Raw genomic sequence first — 20486 nt, 5'->3', positions numbered from 1 at the left:
CGCGCAATGCCTCTCACCTCTGTGTGAAGGCGCTGCACGGGCAGAAAGAACAGCTGATGCCTCCAGTCTTCGCGTCTCTCCTGTCCTCTTGGGCCCGCCCTTGTCTGACGTAAGTAACCTATGTCAGACGGGGGCGGGCCCAGAAGGAATGGAGAGTCGCGAAGACTGGAGGCATTAGCTGTTGAGAGAAAGGAAGGGAGGGGGGCCCAGGGCTGCTAAAGTTTTGAAGTTTGTTTTGTTTTTTTTATTTAATTCAAGGGGAGGGGGGAAAGTGGGGAGTAGTGGCAACCTCGTGCGGGGCGGGGCGGGGGGGGCAAGGCCGTCCATAAAGGACGCTCCTGACAAGCGCCTTTGCCCCCTCCCGATCCTTTTTTTTTCACTTTTAGATGCAGGGGGAGCCGGGAGAAGCAATAAAGGACGCACCCTGACGCGTGTTTTCGCCCCCCTCGCTTTTTTTTGGGGGGGGGGTTTACATGCCTAATAATCGAATCACCAACTACAACAGCCATCCTAACCCTTCCCTCCTGGGCAGTAGCTCCTGGAGACGCATCCTCAGTGTGAGAAGATATTGCATTCCCTGGTGTGCTGGTCCTCTTCATTATTAAGATGGACGGGGAAACTCCACTGCTTATTTCTAGGATAAGCAGCATAAAATGTATTGTACTGTTTTGGGATCTTGCCAGGTACTTGTGACCTGGATTGGCCACTGTTGGAAACAGGATACTGGGTTTGATGGACCTTCAGTCTGTCACAGTATGGCAATACTTATGTACTTATCCTCTCCATGAAAAAGTACTTCCTAACATTACTCCTAAGTAGATCCCCCTGTAACCTCAATTCATGTCCTCTAGGTCTACCATTTATCCTTCTCTGGAAAAGATTTGTTTGCATATTAAGACTTTTCAAATATTTAAACGTCTATATCATATCACCCCTATCCTTCCTTTCCTCTAGGGTATAAATATTCAAGTCCTCCTCTTCTTGTACGTTTCTTTGGGGCAAATCCCATATCATTTTTGGCACTTTTCTCTGAACTGCTTCAAGTCTTTTTATGTCCTTAGCAAGATATGGCCTCCAAAACTGAACACATCACCAACCACTTGTACAGGGGCATCAACACTTAATGTTATTTATTTGGATTTTGCTCACACCTTTTTCAGTAGTAGCTCAACATGAGCTACATTCAGGTACACTGGGTCTTCTTTCCCAGGAGGGCTCACAATCTAATTTTGTACCTGAGGCAATGGAGGGTTAAGTGACTTGCCCAAGATCACAAGGAGCAGCAATGGGATTTTTAACCGATCACCTCTGAATATCAAGACTGGTGTTCTAACCACTAGGCTACTCCTCCACATAGTAACATAGTAGATGACAGCAGAGAAAGACCTGCACGGTCCATCCAGTCTGCCCAACAAAATAAACTCATAGTGCTACCTTTTGTATATATCTGACCTTGATTAGTATCTGCCATTTTCACGGCAAAGACCGTAGAAGTCTGCCCTGCCCCCCACCACTGGCTCTGCCACCCAATCTCCGCTAAACTTCTGAGGATCCATTCCTTCTGAACAGGATTCCTTTATGTTTATCCCACGCATTTTTGAATTCTGTTACTGTTTTCATCTCTACCACCTCCCGCGGGAGGGCATTCCAAGCATCCACCACTCTCTCCTTGAAAAAGTACTTCCTGACATTTTTCTTGAGTCTTCATTTTTCCAGAGATGGGAAGGCGGCAGAACTAGAGGACATGAAATGAGACCGAAGGGGGCTTCAATCTCATTTCATGTCCTCCTGTTGAAGCAAAAGGGTTTTAAGAAGGTTTTGGTGGCAGAATTGGATGTTTCCGTGGGTGGTTCTCTTTTTCTCTCTTTCTCTGATGGCAAGCAGAATTGCACAGGAACCGGTTTTGTCCTTGCTCCTCTCCTCTCAGGAGAATGATTAACTTGGCTGGAAATTGAAAGGGAAGTTCTTTAAAAACAGATGTTTCGAAGGTGCTTTTTTGGTTAGAGGGGCAGGTGTGTTGCTGTGATTGGACAGAAGTTTTCAGGCTAATGCTTAAACAAACAAAATGAGATTCTTGTCAAGTTATTTACAGGAGGAAATATTTATGAATATTTCTTTTATACAGAAAGAAGGTTTTGAGTTTAACAGTTTAATTGCTCAGGCTGCCACAGGTTTGACTGATTGAGGGATTTGGGAGATCACTTATTTCAGCTATTCATAAACTGAATCTTCCAGGTAACCTTGTTTAGGATTCAAGGACTATGCCTTTATGTAAAGAAAGAAGTAAAACCGAAGCTCTAATTGTTTTACAGATGTGCACAGGCAAAAAATAAAATAGTTTTATTTCTGTTTTTTCCCCAAATATGTTGGAAGTACATTTTTTAAGTTGCTTAATACACAATATTTGGGGTCAAGTACTATAAGTTATATGCACATGTCCTGAACTTGGGCACCTATATTTCCTGAGCTCCGTTAAGGTGCTGACACCTTAGTTACCAGAGTATGTCTTACCCATTAGATTAGTATTTTGTAAAGAAAAGAAAGCACCTACCTTTCTTATTATAAGAAGCCTGGTGTTTGATGAGCGTTTTGTGAAGGGAGAAGAGGAGGCAGAAAGCTCCCGTGTGTGTGACCAGCTCACAATATATAGGTATAAAAGCATAAATTTACTATATATTATAATGTTTTAAGCTCTTATTTTGAAGTTGGAGTCAGAGTCAGTACATTTTTACAGACTCTGACTCCACCCAAAATTACTTCTGATGCCCTCTTACGTATCATTTTCTGGCCTACACTAATGTTGGAGTTCTTTTCTGTCTGTAAACCCTTCTGACCCATTGCATCATAGTAAATTTTAAAACAAACTTAAACACATCTAAATCCAGGAAAGCACGGGACAAGCACAGAGTATTTTTGAGGGAGAGAGAAAAGGATTGTACAGATGAGCAGTTGGTGTCTATATGTAGATTGGTTAGGTCATGTATGGTCTTTATCTTCCATCATGTTCTATGTTTTTGTAATAACCAGTGCTTTCCAGGTCGGTCCTGGAGTATCCCCTTGCTAGTCGGATTTACAGGGTATCCACAATAAATATGCATTCAAGAATTGCATACAGTGGAGGCAGTGCAGGCAAATCAATCTCATGCATATTTGCTGTAGATATGATGAAAACCTGACTGGCAAGGACATACTCCTGACCTGACTTGGGAAACTCTGCTCTATACAGCAGTCCTACGTATATAAGCTGCAGTGAATACAAGATCATTATCGACGTAATCAGGGAGTCATGTGATAAATGCTGTCCAGTTTGTAGGGTTCTGGAATAGTCAGTGATCGATCAAGTGTTGTCTGGGGTGGGGGGGGGGGGGGGGGGGGGGGAGGAGGGTAGAAGAATCTTAACTGGTAACAGCTGATCGTTCTTTGTGCAGTGCAGTAATAGTGTGGAACTTGTAATGGAAACCACTGACTGATCTCCCATTGCTGGTTTTTATGACTGGCCAATAGTTTCATACTACTTTCAGATCTGTTGTCCTAACACAAGTCTGTCTTGTGTAGGAGTTTATATCCCACAGAGCAGCTCACAGTAAGGATGCAATGCAACACCAGATTCTCAACCCATAACAGCAATTTATCCTAGGTGATAAGGTTGTCCTGGGGTCATGCAGACTCAAAGGAGTTATAGCTGGCTTTTTCTCTTTCCCGTATGAGCCAACTGGTTGGTTTAGAATACTGAGACTTCCCAGAAATATTGAGGAGTACCTGCAAGGCATAGCTGTTCCAACTTGGAGAACTGATGCCAGAAAGGATTTCTAGAAGGATGGAGGGTTTTCTCTCTGTTCTGCATGATCCTACTGGTTATTACATAGTAACATAGTAGATGACGGCAGAAAAAGACCTGCACGGTCCATCCAGTCTGCCCAACAAGATAACTCATATGTGCTACTTTTTGTGTATACATTAGTGAAGTATCGCATTTGCTTTAACATATAATGCTTGGTCTTTTGTGTTTTTCATACTGAGAAAACCTATTATCTGTTTTTCCTTTTTATTCTATGTGTCCCCCAGAGATTGCTACGATCCATCATGTGTCACTTGTCTTTTAAATAGTGCATTTTTTCTAGTGAAAAAGGTGCTGGTACTCAAATGCCAAGGGGTAGTATGATCACTGAAGGACCCATCCCACAATAGCCGGGCCCCCTACAACCAGTCACAGAATTTATGACAAGGCAGAATTTGTGTGTAGAGCCTGAGCTCTTTCATTAAAACTTTGGGACTGTGGGTCAATTTTAGCTGTTTCCAACAGTGGCCAATCCAGGTCACAAATACCTGGCAAGATCCCAAAAAAGTACAAAACATTTATACTGCTTATCCCAGAAATAGTGGATTTTCTACAAGTCCATTTAATAATGGTGTATGGACTTTTCCTTTAGGAGCCATCCAAACCTTTTTTAAAGTCCACTAAGCTAACCGCCTTTACCACATTCTCTAGCAACGAATTCCAGAGTTTAATTACATGTTGAGTGAAGAAAAATTTTCCTCCGATTCATTTTAAATTTACTACATTGTAGCTTCATCACATGCCCCTTAGTCCTAGTATTTTTGGAAAGCGTAAACAGATGCTTCACATCTACCCGTTCAACTCCACTCATTATTTTATAGACCTCTATCATATTTCCTCTCAGCCGCCTTTTCTCCAAGCTAAAGAGCCTTAGCCGCTTTAGCCTTTCCTCATAGGGAAGTCGTCCCATCCCCTTTATCATTTTCGTCGCCCTTCTTTGCACCTTTTCTAATTCCACTATATCTTTTTTGAGATGCGGCGACCAGAATTGAACACAATATTCGAGGTGCGGTCGCACCATGCAGCGATACGAAGGCATTATAACATCCTCATTTTTGTTTTCCATTCCTTTCCTAATAATACCTAACATTCTACTTGCTTTCTTAGCCATAGCATCAACGACGACACCTAGATCCCTTTCTTGGTCTGTGACTCCTAACGTGGAACCTTGCATGACGTAGCTATAATTCGGGTTCCTCTTTCCCACATGCATCACTTTGCACTTTCTCACATTAAACATCATCTGCCATTTAGATGCCCAGTCTCCCAGTCTCGTAAGGTCCTCTTGTAATTTTTCACAATCCTCCCGCGATTTAACGACTTTGAATAACTTTGTGTCATCAGCAAATTTAATTACCTCACTAGTTACTCCCATCTCTAGGCCATTTATAAATATGTTAAAAAGCAGCGGTCCCAGCACAGACCCCCATTTTTATTTCTTTTAATGTATAGTTAATGTAACTTGCCTTGGATTCTTCTGAGAAGAAACTGAAATAATTAAATGCAACAGATCCAGTGTAGGAATGAACTGGATAGCTAGAATTTTCCACGCACCTTGAGTATTGTGTTCAATTCTGGTCGCCGCATCTCAAGAAAGATATAGTAGAATTGGAAAAGGTGCAGCGAAGGGCGACTAAAATGATAGCGGGGATGGGACGACTTCCCTATGAAGAAAGACTAAGGAGGCTAGGGCTATTCAGCTTGGAGAAGAGACGGCTGAGGGGAGACATGATAGAGGTATATAAAATAATGAGTGGAGTGGAACAGGTGGATGTGAGCATCTGTTCACGCTTTCCAAAAATACTAGGACTAGGGGCATGCGATTAAACTACAGTGTAGTAAATTTAAAACAAATCGGAGAAAATGTTTCTTCACCCAACGTGTAATTAAACTCTGGAATTCGTTGCCGGAGAATGTGGTGAAGGCGGTTAGCTTAGCAGAGTTTAAAAAGGGGTTGGACGGTTTCCTAAGGGACAAGTCCATAAACCGCTACTAAACGGACTTGGAAAAATCCACAATTCCAGGAATAACATGTATAGAATGTTTGTATGTTTGGAAGCTTGCCAGGTGCCCTTGGCCTGGATTGGCCGCTGTCGTGGACAGGATGCTGGGCTCGATGGACCCTTGGTCTTTTCCCAGTATGGCATTACTTATGTAAGTAAACAGCCTTCAGTTCCTTCCTTTTGCACCTGTAAACCCTGTAAGGATCTCTGAACACACATAAAAGGCTCTCCTAACAGAGGGGCCCTTTTATCAAAAGGCGGTAGGGCTACCACTGGCTTGGTGTGTGGCAAATTGGCCCTACCGCCAGGCTCGTCCAGGAGCCCAGTGGTAGTTCCAGTTTTCCCACGTGCCAGGGCGTATGCTGTGCACTGCCCGATTACCACCGGGTTACCGCCAGAGCCCTCAGCAAAGGCAGTAAGGGCTCCAGCAGTAAATGGCTGAGCAGCAGTTTTTAAATTACCACACAGACATTTATTGGCCCTTTAAGAAAAAGCCAAATTTCTTGCACCCACCCAACAAGGACCCAGAAATATCGTGGAACTCCCGATTCTGCTGGGCAGGGGATGGAAACAAACTGGTCTCTTTACAAGCTGTTTTATTGCCGACTGAATGTTTATTTCCATCAGTGAACAATCCAGGAGCCTGAGAAACTTTGGCCTAGTAACATAGAAATACTTATGGGATGATTGTAAATGGCTTTGCCTGGCTCTGTCACCTTAGTATGTTTGCATTTATTTATTTATTTCCAAAATTTCTAGCCCAAGGTATCTACAATTCTGAGCGGGTTACATTCATAATATTATACAAAAACAAAACATTTACATAAAACTAACAAATACTTTCAATAAACGAAATCAACCAAAGCTTCCAAATAATGCACTCCTGGGCGGACGCATTTCAATCAAAACTCAACGCAGAAAAAACACAATGTCTTATAATCACCTCACAACACAATACAAATAAATTCACCACCATATCCACCCCAAACTTTTCCCTCCCCACCATTGACCGAAATCTCACACTTGAAAATCACGTGAAAAACACAACTAAGAAAATGTTCCATTCTATGTGGAAACTCAAAAGAGTAAAACCTTTCTTCCCAAGGGGCCATTTTTCGGAACCTGGTACAGTCAATGGTATTAAGTCACCTGGACTATTGCAATGCACTTTATGCTGGCTGCAAAGAACAGACCATCAAAAAACTTCAAACAGCCCAAAATACCGCAGCTAGACTCATATTTGGGAAAACAAAATATGAAAGTGCAAAACCCCTAAGAAATAAATTACACTGGCTCCCACTTTAAAAAACGTATCGCATTCAAGACCTGCATGATTGTTCACAAAATCATTTACGGAGATGTCCCGACATACATGCTAGACCTTGTGGACCTACCACCCAGAAATGCTAAAAGATCTTCCCATATCTTCCTTAACCTTTCCCCAGCTGCAAAGGACTAAAATACAAACTATCACATGCGACCAGCTTTTCTTATATGAGTACTCTGCTATGGAATTCACTTCCAACTCACCTGAAAACGATTAATGGATAACTGACTTCCGCAAATCCCTGAAGACTTACCTCTTTAACAAAGCCTACCACGAGAACCCATAACTAACCATAACACAACACCTACCCAACTTTATTCAAAATGTATCTTTTTACAACTGCTTTACCAAATCCTCTTGCCTTCACGGACTTCTTTGTAACACCAATTGTATTATTTAACTTGGAATGGCGATGCCATAACAGGTCTTTGTAAGCCACATTGAGCCTGCAAATAGGTGGGAAAATGTGGGATACAAGTGCAATAAATAAATAAATAATAAATAAATAAACAGCCCTGATCAAAGACCCTAACAACTAACAATATCCTCCAGAATAGCACAGCCTAATCAGTAACTCTCCTTGTACTGCTTTTAGTTGGTGATGGATAGAGGAGAGGTTGTTTTTGGATAAAAGTCATTGGTTTGTTTGTTCTAATGTTGCTGAAATTCTTTTTGTCTGTGTAAACAGAAAATTTGAGCAGGCGGTTGTGGAATCAGTGGGAATAAAAGTGATTAAAAGCATCTTTTGTGTTTCTGATGGAAAGTGATTGCATGACATTGTTAGATGCCAAGAAGCTGCAGGCTGGTTATTATCAGCTGGTTAGGGCAGTTCCTCTCCTGACATTTCCCTCTTTTGGATCAAGTGCTGGAGACAAAAGCAGAAACTGATTCATTTTCCTGACTTGTTATTACAGATTTTGCTAAAACAAAACTAGATAGAGTGTGTGTGTGTAAAGGCTTTGACTTCTATATATGTCCAGGGCTGTCATCCTAACTCCACGACAGAAAGGAAACTGGTCAGCCTCCATTTTCCAGCAGTCATCTTGGCGGATGTGGGCCTTGGCCAAATGTTCACACCCATCCCAATGTATTATGAATATTTTTCTGATAGTGTGGCTGCCTCTTTGGCAGGTGATTCTATTCTGTGACAGCAGACTCCTCTTGGTGGATGACGCTCCCCGCTCACCCAAAATTTCATCTCCCTTAGTGTGGCTGGTGGGGATCCCCAAGCCCCAATAGCCAAAGACCTCCTTTCCACCAAATGGGCTTACTTCTTGGGTGGCCGCCAGCACTGTTCCCAAGCCGCTGCTGCCAGTCGCAGGCCCCTCCAACATGCATGTGCGAAAGTCAGCATTGGCTGAGGCCAGTATCTGGCAGCAGCGGTTCAGGGACAGTGCCCAAGAAGTAAGCTCATTTGACAAGAAGGAGGTCTTCGGGCTGGCAAGGCTTGGGGATCCCTGCCAGCACAGGTATTTCATTTACTTTGGGTAGGGTGCTGGGAGGGGAGGCGGAAGTTAAATTTGGGTTATGCTTTGAGCAGGGCATGGTGGCAGTGGACATGACATTTTGGCCCACCCATTTTGATCTCGGGCTAACCCTAACTTCTCACTCTGCAGCTATTGTGAAAGAAATGCAGATAAGGGCCAAAATGAATTCCTGTTGTATTGATTCAAGGCCCTCTTTAACATACAATGCTACCCCTCCACCAATTCGAACCACCCTATCACTCGATATAATTTGTACCCCGGTATGACAGTGTCCCACTGGTTATCCTCCTTCCACCAGGTCTCAGAGATGCCTATTATATCTAATTTTTCATTTAGTGCAATATTTCTAACTCTCCCATCTTATTTCTTAGGCTTCTGGCATTCGCATATAGACATTTCAAACTATGTTTGTTGTTCCTATTTACATCATGCTTAGTACTTGACAGTATTAATTTGCAATCTTTTGTCTGATTTTTATTTTTATTTAAGGACACGTGATCTACTACGGTCTCTTTAGCAGCCTCACTATCTGGATACCCCATTTTCCCTGTTTTGGTGATATCTTTGAAAGATACCTTATCCCGAACCATGCGCTTTTGAGCAACTGTTGGCCTTTCCCCCGTTTCTAGTTTAAAAGCTGCTCTATCTCCTTTTTAAATGCCGACGTCAGCAGCCTGGTCCCACCCTGATTAAGGTGGAGCCCATCCTTTTGGAACAGGCTCCCCCTTCCCCAGAATGTCGCCCAGTTCCTAACAAATCTAAAACCCTCCTCCCTGCACCATCATCTCATCCACGCATTGAGACTCCAGAGCTCTGCCTGTCTCTTGGGCCCTGTGCGTGGAATGGGTAGCATTTCAGAAAATGCTACCCTAGAGGATCTGGATTTCATCTTTCTACCTAAGAGCCTAAATTTGGCTTCCAGAACCTCTCTCCCACATTTTCCTATGTCATTGGTACCCACATGTACCAAGACAGCCGGCTTCTCCCCAGCACTATCTAAAATCCTATCTAGGTGACGTGTGAGGTCCGCCACCTTCGCACCAGGCAGGCAAGTCACCAGGCAATCCTCACGTCCACCAGCCATCCAGCTATCTATATGCCTAATAATCGAATTACCAACTACAACAGCTGTCCTAACCTTTCCCTCCTGGGCAGCACTTGCAGACATATCTTCGGTGCGAGAGGATAGTACATCCCCTGGTGGGCAGGTCCTGGCTACAGGAGTACTTCCTACTTCACCAAGGTGATGCTCTCCTTATAGGAGACCTCCCTCCTCCAAGGTAGCACAAGGGCTACCAGACTGGAGGTGGGACTTCTCTACACCTGTAGGTCTCCTCTATGTACCTCTCTGTCTCCCTGAGCTCCACCAAGTCTGCTCCTGTAGTCTCAAGACAACGGACACGTTCTCTAAGAGCTAGGAGCTCTTTGCATTGGGCACGCACATATGACATCTCACCAACTGGGAGATAATCATACTTGTGACACTCAATGCAAAAGAATGGATAGCACCCCTCTTGCTGCTGGACTCCATCTTAACGTTTTTGAGTTTTTCAATAATTTAAAACTTGCTACAGTATTAAGGATATTAGCCTAATATAAAAATGTCTTTTAGTTTATGTGGTATATTGTATGATTTATTTAGTGTTTCCTTCTTAGATGGTAATGAAATGTATTTATAACTCTGTAAGAGTACTCCTTGCTTGTTAACTCTAATTACAATAACTGACTATAAATGAAGAGTTGTCCTAGGGGTGGGTGGGAAGACTAAACTAGATCCTGCAGTGCCTGCTAGATACTATCTGTTAATGCTTTGGTACAAAATTTTTAAAACTAAGTGGAAAAGACTATGGAGATTAGTTGATAAAATTTGCTTTTTATATTTTTATTTTGCCTATCACTAACCTACAATTCCTCCTTTCAACCCCAATCTTTAAGTTCCCGAAGCACAAAGCAAAATAGCATTCACTTACCAGAGAAATGTCCTGAACAACTATCTAGTTAAGTTAGGACAGTCTTTTTGCTGTCCTAAGCTAACTAGGTACTATCAAAATGCTGTTGTTGAGTTTGGGTGGTTTCTCAATAACTCCAGACTCCACCCCTACCCTACTCCCAGACTTCCCAACCCAGAGTGCCATGGCAGTCAGAGCACATGTTCAATGTCGCTCTTCAGTTAAATGCTGCCCAGTCAGCATGATTTAAGCGAGCCAGAACATCTCCCGCCTGGTTAAATCATGCTGAATATTACTGACTTTGCTAAATTTATGCTGGCTCTTCTCCATTCAGTCCAAGACCAAGAGAAGCAAATCCAGCTGCAACAGATGGTACAAGCAAGAAAGCAGTGGAACTGGGAATTAACAAGAGCAATAAGATGATTTTACTGAAGCAAACCTTAAATCTGACCTCTGTGTTTAATACTGTTTACTCCACTAACAGAGCACATCATGAGACGAAGACATGGGATATTGAAGTTGAAAAGTTAAACGGACATATGAGGTGGGATGTGCAATCTTAAACTAATGTCATATTCTATTTCTGTGTCACTGTGCAGCTGTGTCAACAACAGTGGAAGCTGGTGCAACAGCCAGCACCCCGGGGATCTCAAAGAGTACAGAACATGCAGCCAACTCTACCACTACTTCGGCAACAGCTACAACTGGTGTGGAGAACAAACCACGTAGCCCACAAGTGCCCTTACTCACAACCAGTGCCACAGACAGTGATGGTATGACAAGAACAATGGGTGAGGGCTCCAGTAGCATGTCATATAAGACGAGCAGAATAATATCAGAGAGCCAGGCACCTTCTGCCACCTCCATAGCAGCTTCCATTGGTGCAGAGAGTTCAACACCCAGTGCCAATCCTGATACCACACCTTCCACAGCTTGGGTATCCACCTCACCCATGGACACTATAGAGCAGCGCTTGACAACTGGAATCAGAACAAAAATGACATCTGAAGATGACAGTTTCTCCATAGTCAGCACCACATCTTCAAGAACACTAAGAATGGACTCCACGACATCTGTTGCAAAGGGTGTCATAACACATGGACAAACCACAAGTAGTGCAGGTACAGCAGCAGTGAATAGTGTCAGATCCTTGAGTACAGAGACTCGGCCATCAACAGGAGGCACCACAACTGTGAGTGCCAGTGCTGGAGTACAGACACCAACAGGGCATACTGTCAGCTCACTAACAACCAGTGAGGGTACTAATGCCAGGAATCGGACCTTAGGCTTTACAACAGCCAGCCACAGTATGAGTTCAGAAAGTTCAACAATGGCAACAGACATTGCCATCTCCACACATAGCCTCACAGTCTCCCAAAGTCAACTGACTGCAGCAACTGGAGGGAGCTTGTCCACATCACCTAAGACAACTAGAACAGGGCACAACAGCACATCCTATACACAGAGTTTCTCAGCACAGACTGTGTCAAATGGAAGCCACTTGGACAGTACAGAACATGTCACAACATCCCCCTCTCAGGTCTCCTCAACTACATCTACTCACACCGGTAAGTTACCAAGAACAGCTCTGCTGCTCTTGGTTGTTCTTAGTAGCAATACAAGAATTATTACAACACAACACTGTGTAGCAGCAGTGTTCAAGGTGCTTGGCTCTTCAACCAGGCCTTTAATGGAAAAAGTAACTATCTTCTTAGTCTCACACACACATACACACACACACACAAGGAGTGACACAGGCTGCACATACTGCAGCAGGACATGTTTATCCACTTCTACCCTAGCTGAGAAAACATTTCATCATCTCTCTGACCTCATGTGCAACTTTCTTTAAATTTGTCACCTTATTTTCTAACTCCTTGTTCCATCTTTGCTTATACCTTAAGCTGTCTATGAAAATGTTCTATTGCGTATTGTTTGACATTATAAATAGTATACTATGCCATACTTTCAGGCTTATTTTTGAAAGAGAAGGGCACCCATCTTTCAACACAAATTGGGAGATGGGCATCCTTCTCCCAGGGTCACCCAAGTTGGCATAATCGAACGCCAATTTTGGGCGTCCTCAACTGCTTTCCATCACGGGGACGACCAAAGTTCACAGGGGCGTGTTGGAAGCGTAGCAAAGGCAGGACTGGGGCGTGCCTAACACATGGGCGTCCTCGACCGATAATGGAAAAAAGAAGGGCGTCCCTGACGAGCACTTGGGTGACTTGGTCCGTTTTCTTTTACGACCAAGCCTCAAAAAGGTGCCAGAACTGACCAGATGACCACCGGAGGGAATCGGGGGTGACCTCCCCTTATTCCCCCAGTGGTCACTAATCCCCTCCAACCCTCAAAAATAAACTTTTTAAATATTTTTTGCCAGCCTCTATGCCAGCTTCAAATGTCATACCCAGCTCCATGACAGCGGTATGCAGGTCCCTGGAGCAGTTTTAGTGGGTGCAGTGCACATCAGGCAGGTGGACCCAAGGCCATCCCTCCCTACCTGTTACACTTGTGGTGGTAAATGTGAGCCCTTCAAAACCCACCAGAAACCCACTGTACCCACATGTAGGTGCCCCCGTTCACCCATAAGGGCTATGGTAGTGGTGTACAGTTGTGGGGAGTGGGTTTGGGGGCTCAGCACACAAGGTAAGGGAGCTATGCACCTGGGAGCAATTTCTGAAGTCCATTGCAGTGCCCCCTAGGGTGCCCGGTTGGTGTCCTGGTATATCAGGGAGACCAGTGTACTGCGAATGCTGGCTCCTCCCATGACGAAATGGCTTGGATTTGGTCGTTTCTGAGATGGGTGTCCTTGGTTTCCATTATCGTCGAAAATCGGGGACGACCATCTCTAAGGACGATCATCTCTAAGGTCAACCTAAATTTCGCGATTTGGGCGTCCTCGACCGTATTATCAAAATGAAAGATGGACGCACATCTTGTTTCGATAATACGGGTTTCCCTGCCCCTTCGCTGGGACATCCTGCGAGGATGTCCTCAGCAAAACTTGGGCGCCCGTTTCGATTATACCCTCTTTGTATTGTTATTTGAATATTTTTTACTGCTGTAATTGCCTATTGCTCATGTTTGATTTATTCTTACTGTACACCACCTTGAGTGAATTCCTTCAAAAAGGTGGTAAATAAATCCTAATAAATAATAAAATAAATAAATGGGGTTAATATACACAGAGAGCACAAAACAGTACATCAGTATAAGTCTAGCGGGCTGTTACAATGGAGGGTAAAGGGTAGAGTTTGCAGTCAGATGAGGTTGGGGTTGCAGTATGTTCACATTTCAGCAGGCCCCACACAAATGTAGCTCTTTTGTTGATGTCTCCAGGAACTGGTTGAAGGGGGGCAGACTCAAGAAAAATGTCAGGAAGTATTTTATCACGGAGAGAGTAGTGGATGCTTGGAATGCCCTCCCGCGCGAGGTGGTGGAAAAGAAAACGGTGGTAACGGAATTCAAACATGCATGGGATAAACATAAAGGAATCCTGTTCAGAAGGAATGGATCCTCAGTAGCTTAGCCGAGATTGGGTGGCAGAGCCGGTGGGTGAAGGCGGGGCTGGTGGTTGGGATGCGGGGATAGTGCTGGGCAGACTTATATGGTCTGTTCCAGAGCTGGTGGTGGGAGGCGGGACTGGTGGTTTGGAGGCGGGGATAGTGCTGGGCAGACTTATACGGTCTGTGCCAGAGCCGGTGGGGGGAGGCGGGGCTGGTGGATGGGAGGCGGGGATAGTGCTGGGCAGACTTATACGGTCTGTGCCAGAGCCGGTGGTGGGAGGCGGGGGGATAATGCTGGGCAGACTTATACAGTCTGTGCCCTGAAGAGGACAGGTACAAATCAAGGTAGGGTATACACAAAAAGCAGCACATATGAGTTTATCTTGTTGGGCAGACTGGATGGACCGTGCAGGTCTTTTTCTGCCGTCATCTACTATGTTACTATGTTTAGTGGCAAGGACATGTAGTTTTCACTGGGCTCCAGCACATGAATGTTGAATCAGCAGAGAAATGAGCATCTCCCGAGCTCTGTGTGATCAGTTGACTCTGACCTACCAGTGCTGCCTGACATGCATACTGCATCAGCAGGTAATGTCTCATGAATAGCACATGTAACCATCCCACACTTCCCACAGCTCTCCTGCATAACACAGCCACATGTAAAGGTCCCACATATTCTGTAGTTCTCCTATTGCAGCCACACTGAAGGATCCTGCACCATCTACAGTCTTCCTCTACATCACAGTGACATGTAAGGGCCCCATATTCCTTGAGCCTTCCTCTATAGTACAGCCATATGTGAAGGTCCCATACACCCTGGCGTATTCCCCAGTGCCAAGAAAACAGCAAGGCAACCAATCCACAAAAGCCAAAGCAAAAGCTGAGATAGCAGACCAGATGAGAAGTCAATCAAATATTTATTCATGTTACTACAACATTCAAATCAATTAAGACCCAATGCCAAACAGGGCCATATTTCGCCAATCAGTCTGTGGGGTGGAGGAATAGCCTAATGGTTAGTGCAGTGGCCCAAAAATCAAGGGAACAGAGTTTGAGTCCCACTGTAGCTCCTTGTGACCCTGAGCAAATCACTTTACCCTCCATTGCCCCAGGTACAAAATAAGTACCTGTATTTAATATGTAAACTGCTTTGATTGTTACCACAGAAAGTCAGTATATCAAATCCCTCAAATCCCATCCCCTTTCCCTGCATCAGGGGCAAAAAGTGGATGAGAAACTACAAACGTATAATTTTACATCTGATTGGCAAAGCATGGCCCTGTTGGGCATTGGTTTTTAATTGGTTCAGGTGTTGTTATAGGTTTAATAAACATTTGATTGACTTCTCAGGTGGTCCATGTGTAAGGGTCCTGCATTCTCTTTAGCCCTCCACTATACTACAGCCACATTGGCACATTGCGGATGATACCAAAATCTGCAGTAAGGTACATACTCCTGATGATAAAGATAACATGAGGAGGGATCTAGTGAAGCTTAATGACTGCTCTAGAATTTGATACCTAAGATTTAATGCTAAAAAAAAACAGGGTCATGGATTTGGGCTGAAAATTCTCAACCTTGGTCCTGGAGGCACCCCAGCCAGTCAGGTTTCATGATATCCCCAGTGAATATTTATAGTAACCCTTAAGTAACTACTTGTATATGTTTCTTTCACCCTTTATTTATATCAACATGCATTTAATACACATTTTCAATACATATATTGCCTAATGGTTTTTCTACATCCGTCCTTTCTTCTATCACTCTTACATTCCACTCTCTCCTTTCACTCATCCTATATAATAAAACTCACCCTCAACGTTCTGAGGACACTGACGTCAGTGTCACTTCCTGCAAGCACTTCCTTTGGGTTCGAAGGGTTCGTGGTGGTGAGGCCACCGAAATCACTATGTCTGGACCCCGCCCTCGCGCAGGGGTGTGCTGGTAAATTTTTAACAACAGGCTCTCTATCCGAGCATAGCTGGCCCTGAAATTTGGGGGGAGGGGGAATACATGCCTCTCTCTCCCCTCCCTTGTGCGGACACGCTAGGCATACCTTTGCTGAGCCTCACCAGCCAATAAATGGACTGCCACCATTCTCTGCTGTTTGTTTCTGGCTCTGAGCAGCATGATGGAACCTTCTTGTGCTTGCATGAAAAGTCCCAGCCTGATGCTCAGAGTCAGAAACAAGGAGCAGAAAGCAGCAGCAGTCTATTTACTTGGCTGCTGGGACCAGCATCACTGCCAGCAAAGTAAAAGAGAATTCAGGAGGGGGCCCAAGCCCACATTTTGGGAGTCAGTTGTTAAAGTAACCATGGGGAGGCCTACTTTAACAACCGGCTCCCAAAATTCTTAAAAACTTAACAAACGGCTCTCGCGAGCCCGTAAGAGCCCGCTCCAGCACACCACTGCCCTCGCGTCAAACATGATGACATCGAGGGCGGAGCAATGGCGTCAAAGATCAAGGGCGGAGCAATGGCGTCAGTGGATGAAGGTGGCTTGCGTTGATGAGGTGCGGAGCAATGGCGGTCAGTGGCTTCACAACGCCGAAGGGGTGGGTGGGGGGGGGGTTCGGGAGGAAAACCTTGCTAGCGCCCGTTTCATTTCCTCCAGAAACGGGCATGTTTTACTAGTATATCATATTATATCCGACCCGTTTGGGCCCAAAGTGCACGGGTCTTATCAAAACTCCTTATCTTATCATCATCTTCTATAACAGAGGATTCTTCACGAAAATTCAAAGTTCTATATCAGTCCAGATTAATACACTGGTATACACTGTCCTCTTCTTTTATGTATCTGCTTTTCTGTATATTACCTCCGATTTGTTGTCATAAAAATTTGCATTTCATGCTAGTTAACGTTGAAAATGTTCTCTTTCAGTCCCGTATTGAAAATGTCTATTAAATGCATGTTGATATAAATAAAGGGAGAATGAAACATATACAAGTAGTTACTTAAGGGTTACTTTAAATATAAATTGTAACTAGGGAGGAAAAGGAGGGGCTCATAATTGGGAGCAATGAATATTTATGAGATAGATGAATATTCATTGTGGATATCCTGAAAACCTGAACGGCTGGGGTGCCTCCGGGACCAGGTTTGGGACCGTAGCATTTGATCTTATGAACCATCTTCTTCATCAACTTGCAGATATAGGGGTTTCTACAACAGTTCTTGATTGGTTTCAGCCATTCCTTCAGGTTATCAATAGAAATCAAACAAAATAAAACATGGAAAAGAAAATAAGATGATACTGTTATGATTGGGGTCTGAACCCCTCTCAAACTTACCTCTTTCCTGGGGGTCAGCTTCTTAGCTGGCTTCTGTTTCTTTTCTCTGTCCTTTCTGAGCTGGCTCTGTCTCTCTGTGCTGGCAGCTTCCAGCAGCATGGCTCTAATTGTTTCACTATACTGCACCTGTGTGGGTGGACTGAGTTACCTCTACCTCTCTTTGGAGGTACTGGCTTCAAGTGCTTCACGGTTTTGCATTGGTGTGGGTTGGGCCTCTCTGGGTCAGTGTGCTGTTGCCTGGGGCTAGGGAGTGTGACATCATCAGGGTGGGCCTTGATAAGGAAGTGGTCTTGTTTCCTTCAGGGCCTTTGCAACAGTGGTGTTTGCTTTAGGTAGGGTGGTGCAGTGTGCACTTCTGACTTTGTCTAGTTTCCCTGCTTGCTTTTGCTAAGGGCCAGGTTAGTGTTAGTGCAGTGTGCACTGGTGTTTGTGTGTTTAGCTTTCCTGCTTTTCCCTCTTGGTTTTGGAAGCATTGCTATGTGTAGGGCTTTGGAAGCTCTGTTGCTGATAGAAGTACTTCAGGGTTTGGTGTTGTTAGGAACACTGCAGAGTTTGCTGTTAGAAGTACTTCTGGTGTTTGTGCTATTGGGAGCATTGCAGTCTTTGCTGTTGGTGTTTGGTGATTTAGAATCACTTTTGGCTTATGTGTTAGCTTCCCTTCTTTTTCCTTGTGGCTCCCCTGTCTTCCCTTTTAGTGCTAGGAGCTCTTCTGGTTGCTTGCCAGAGTAGTGCTTAGGAAGCACCTTGTTAGTTGTTTCTAGCTTGCTAGAGCAGTGCTTAGGTAGCTGGTTAGTTCTGTGTTTAGCTTATTAGTGTAAAGCTCTGCTTGTAGCTTGGTGCTTAGTAGCACCTGTGTTAGCTTTGTGTTTAGTTCCCTGTTCTGTTAGTTTAGGGCTTAGGAAGTCCCTTTCTTGAGCAGGGATTAGGAGCTCCTGTTTAGTATAGGGCTTAGGAAGTCCTTTTGTCAGTTTACTGTTAGGAACACTCCTGCTGGTTTAGGGCTTGGGAGCACGTAGCTCAGTTTAGGTTTAGGAGCACTTCTGTTTCCAGTCCTGGTCCCTATGTCATCCGGTATCCAGTAAGTCCTGTCGGCTACTCGAACCCAGGAGCTCAACTCCTGGGGGGCTTAGTAGCTAGGTGCAGGTGAAGCTGTGTGGACCAATCCGGTGTGCTCCAGTCCGGTGTTCCAGTCCTGTGTCCTCCAGTCCGGGGGATTCCAGTCCAGTGTTCCAGTCCGGGGGGTTCCAGTCCTGTGTCCTCTAGTCCGGGGAATTCCAGTCCAGTGTTCCAGTCCATGTGTTCCGGCTCGCTGGGCAGTGCCTGCAGTCCCTGCCGGTGTCGGTGTGCTTGCCCAGCGTTGGTTGGTGGGTTTTGCCTGCTGCTGTCGCTCCTCGTCAGCAGCCCAAGGGCTCACGTTTGCTCCAGAGCCCGGCCCCGTGGGCTCTGAACCTGAGAACCTGACAGATACCTTTTTTATTGGACATAACTTAATACATTTCTTGATTAGCTTCTTCGTCAGAATGGCTACAACCCCAAAATAATCTCCAAGAATATTGCCTCCTCCCTCAAAACACCCAGGGAGAATCTGCTACAGTACAAGGAGAAAAAATCCACAGACAGAATTCCCCTTGTAGTGACATACAATCCAGAGCTGGAAAAACTGAGGAAAATCATAAGAGATCTACAACCTATACTCCAGGAGGATGAATTACTGAAAGAGATATTCCCATCCCCACCAGTACTGGCCTTCTGACAGCCACCCAACTTAAAACACAAGCTAATCAGAAGTAAACTTCCATCACAGACTGAAAAGGAACAGAAGGGCACACTTCCCTGTAATTTATCCAGTTGCAAACTATGCCAAAATATTTCACAGGACCCCAAAGTCATCCACAAAGGAAAGATATTCAACATAAAGGAATCTTTCACTTGCTCATCTTCCAATGTGGTATATATCATTCAGTGTAAAAAATGTAACGAAGGATGCTATATTGGAGAAACAGGCCAGATGCTTAAGACAAGATTCAATTTACATAGACATCACATGAACAATACAGCCAGTAGGGCCCCCACCCCGGTGGGACAGCACTTCACAGAACCAGGACACTGTACCAATGATTTCACAGTGAGAATACTGAAAGGTAACTTTAAAACCATACAAGAACGTAAGACCTTTGAAGTCAGAATGATTGAATATTTTAACACCCAACAGAAAGGACTTAACAAGGATCTGGGGTTCCTAGCCCATTATAAACCATAAAGCTGTATGTCTCTGTTGATCACCCTCCCCTCACCTATCCACACCCATCCTGTTAGAATATCAATGATATGCTTTGATGTCCCCATGCATACCTCCAACCCACCCCCATCCTCCCACCCTGTCAGACTGTCATAGTAATGCTTGAATGTTTTCACTTATGTGCACTGTCAGCTAGCACATTTGCTTATTTCCGATCTGACGAAGAAGGGCAACCTTCGAAAGCTAATCAAGAAATGTATTAAGTTATGTCCAATAAAAAAGGTATCATCTTATTTTCTTTTCCATGTTTTATTTTGTTTGATTTCTATTGATAACCTTAAGAGTGGACTAACACGGCTACCACACTCCTCTAGCCATTCCTTCAGAATCATTCATTTAAAGTTTCTATGCAAGACAAAATATCCACATCTTATCCTCTCACAAGGTTCAACTCTCTCCCCATTGCTTCTAATATTTTCATGAGTCCCCTTGCTCTACTGATACAGAATCTGGGCATAAGTAGCTATTACTATGCAAAAGTACCCATTACTATGCAAATGATATTCTACTGTTTATTTATTGCATTTGTATCCCACATTTTCCCACCTCTTTGCAGGCTCAATGTGGCTTACAATACATCATGGATACTGGAGATAAGAAGAGAATATAAATTTGGTTTTACAGAAGGATTTTGGATTATGTGGTCGTGAAATACAAGATAGTGGTATTGCAGAAGACATTATCAGACATTAGAAATACAAGATAGTGGTATAGCAGAAGACATATAAGACATTAGACGCGTTATGACGTTTCTGGGTATATTTGGAGATTTTTACAT

General features: G+C 44.2%; 1 protein-coding gene across 2 annotated transcripts in view; it reads left to right on the top strand.

Moving 5' to 3' along the window:
• Positions 1–20486, top strand: part of LOC115481964 (protein HEG-like) — a 196722-nt gene that overhangs the window by 46934 nt on the left and 129302 nt on the right. For both annotated transcript variants that reach the window (XM_030221466.1, XM_030221465.1), the window contains exon 2: positions 11204–12172. In XM_030221466.1, coding sequence (XP_030077326.1) covers positions 11204–12172 — 969 coding nt within the window. The remainder of the gene's footprint in view (positions 1–11203; positions 12173–20486) is intronic.

This window comes from Microcaecilia unicolor, chromosome 12 (genome assembly GCF_901765095.1).
Source record: "Microcaecilia unicolor chromosome 12, aMicUni1.1, whole genome shotgun sequence".
NCBI lineage: Eukaryota > Metazoa > Chordata > Amphibia > Gymnophiona > Siphonopidae > Microcaecilia > Microcaecilia unicolor.
This window is presented reverse-complemented; position numbering and strand designations above follow the sequence as displayed.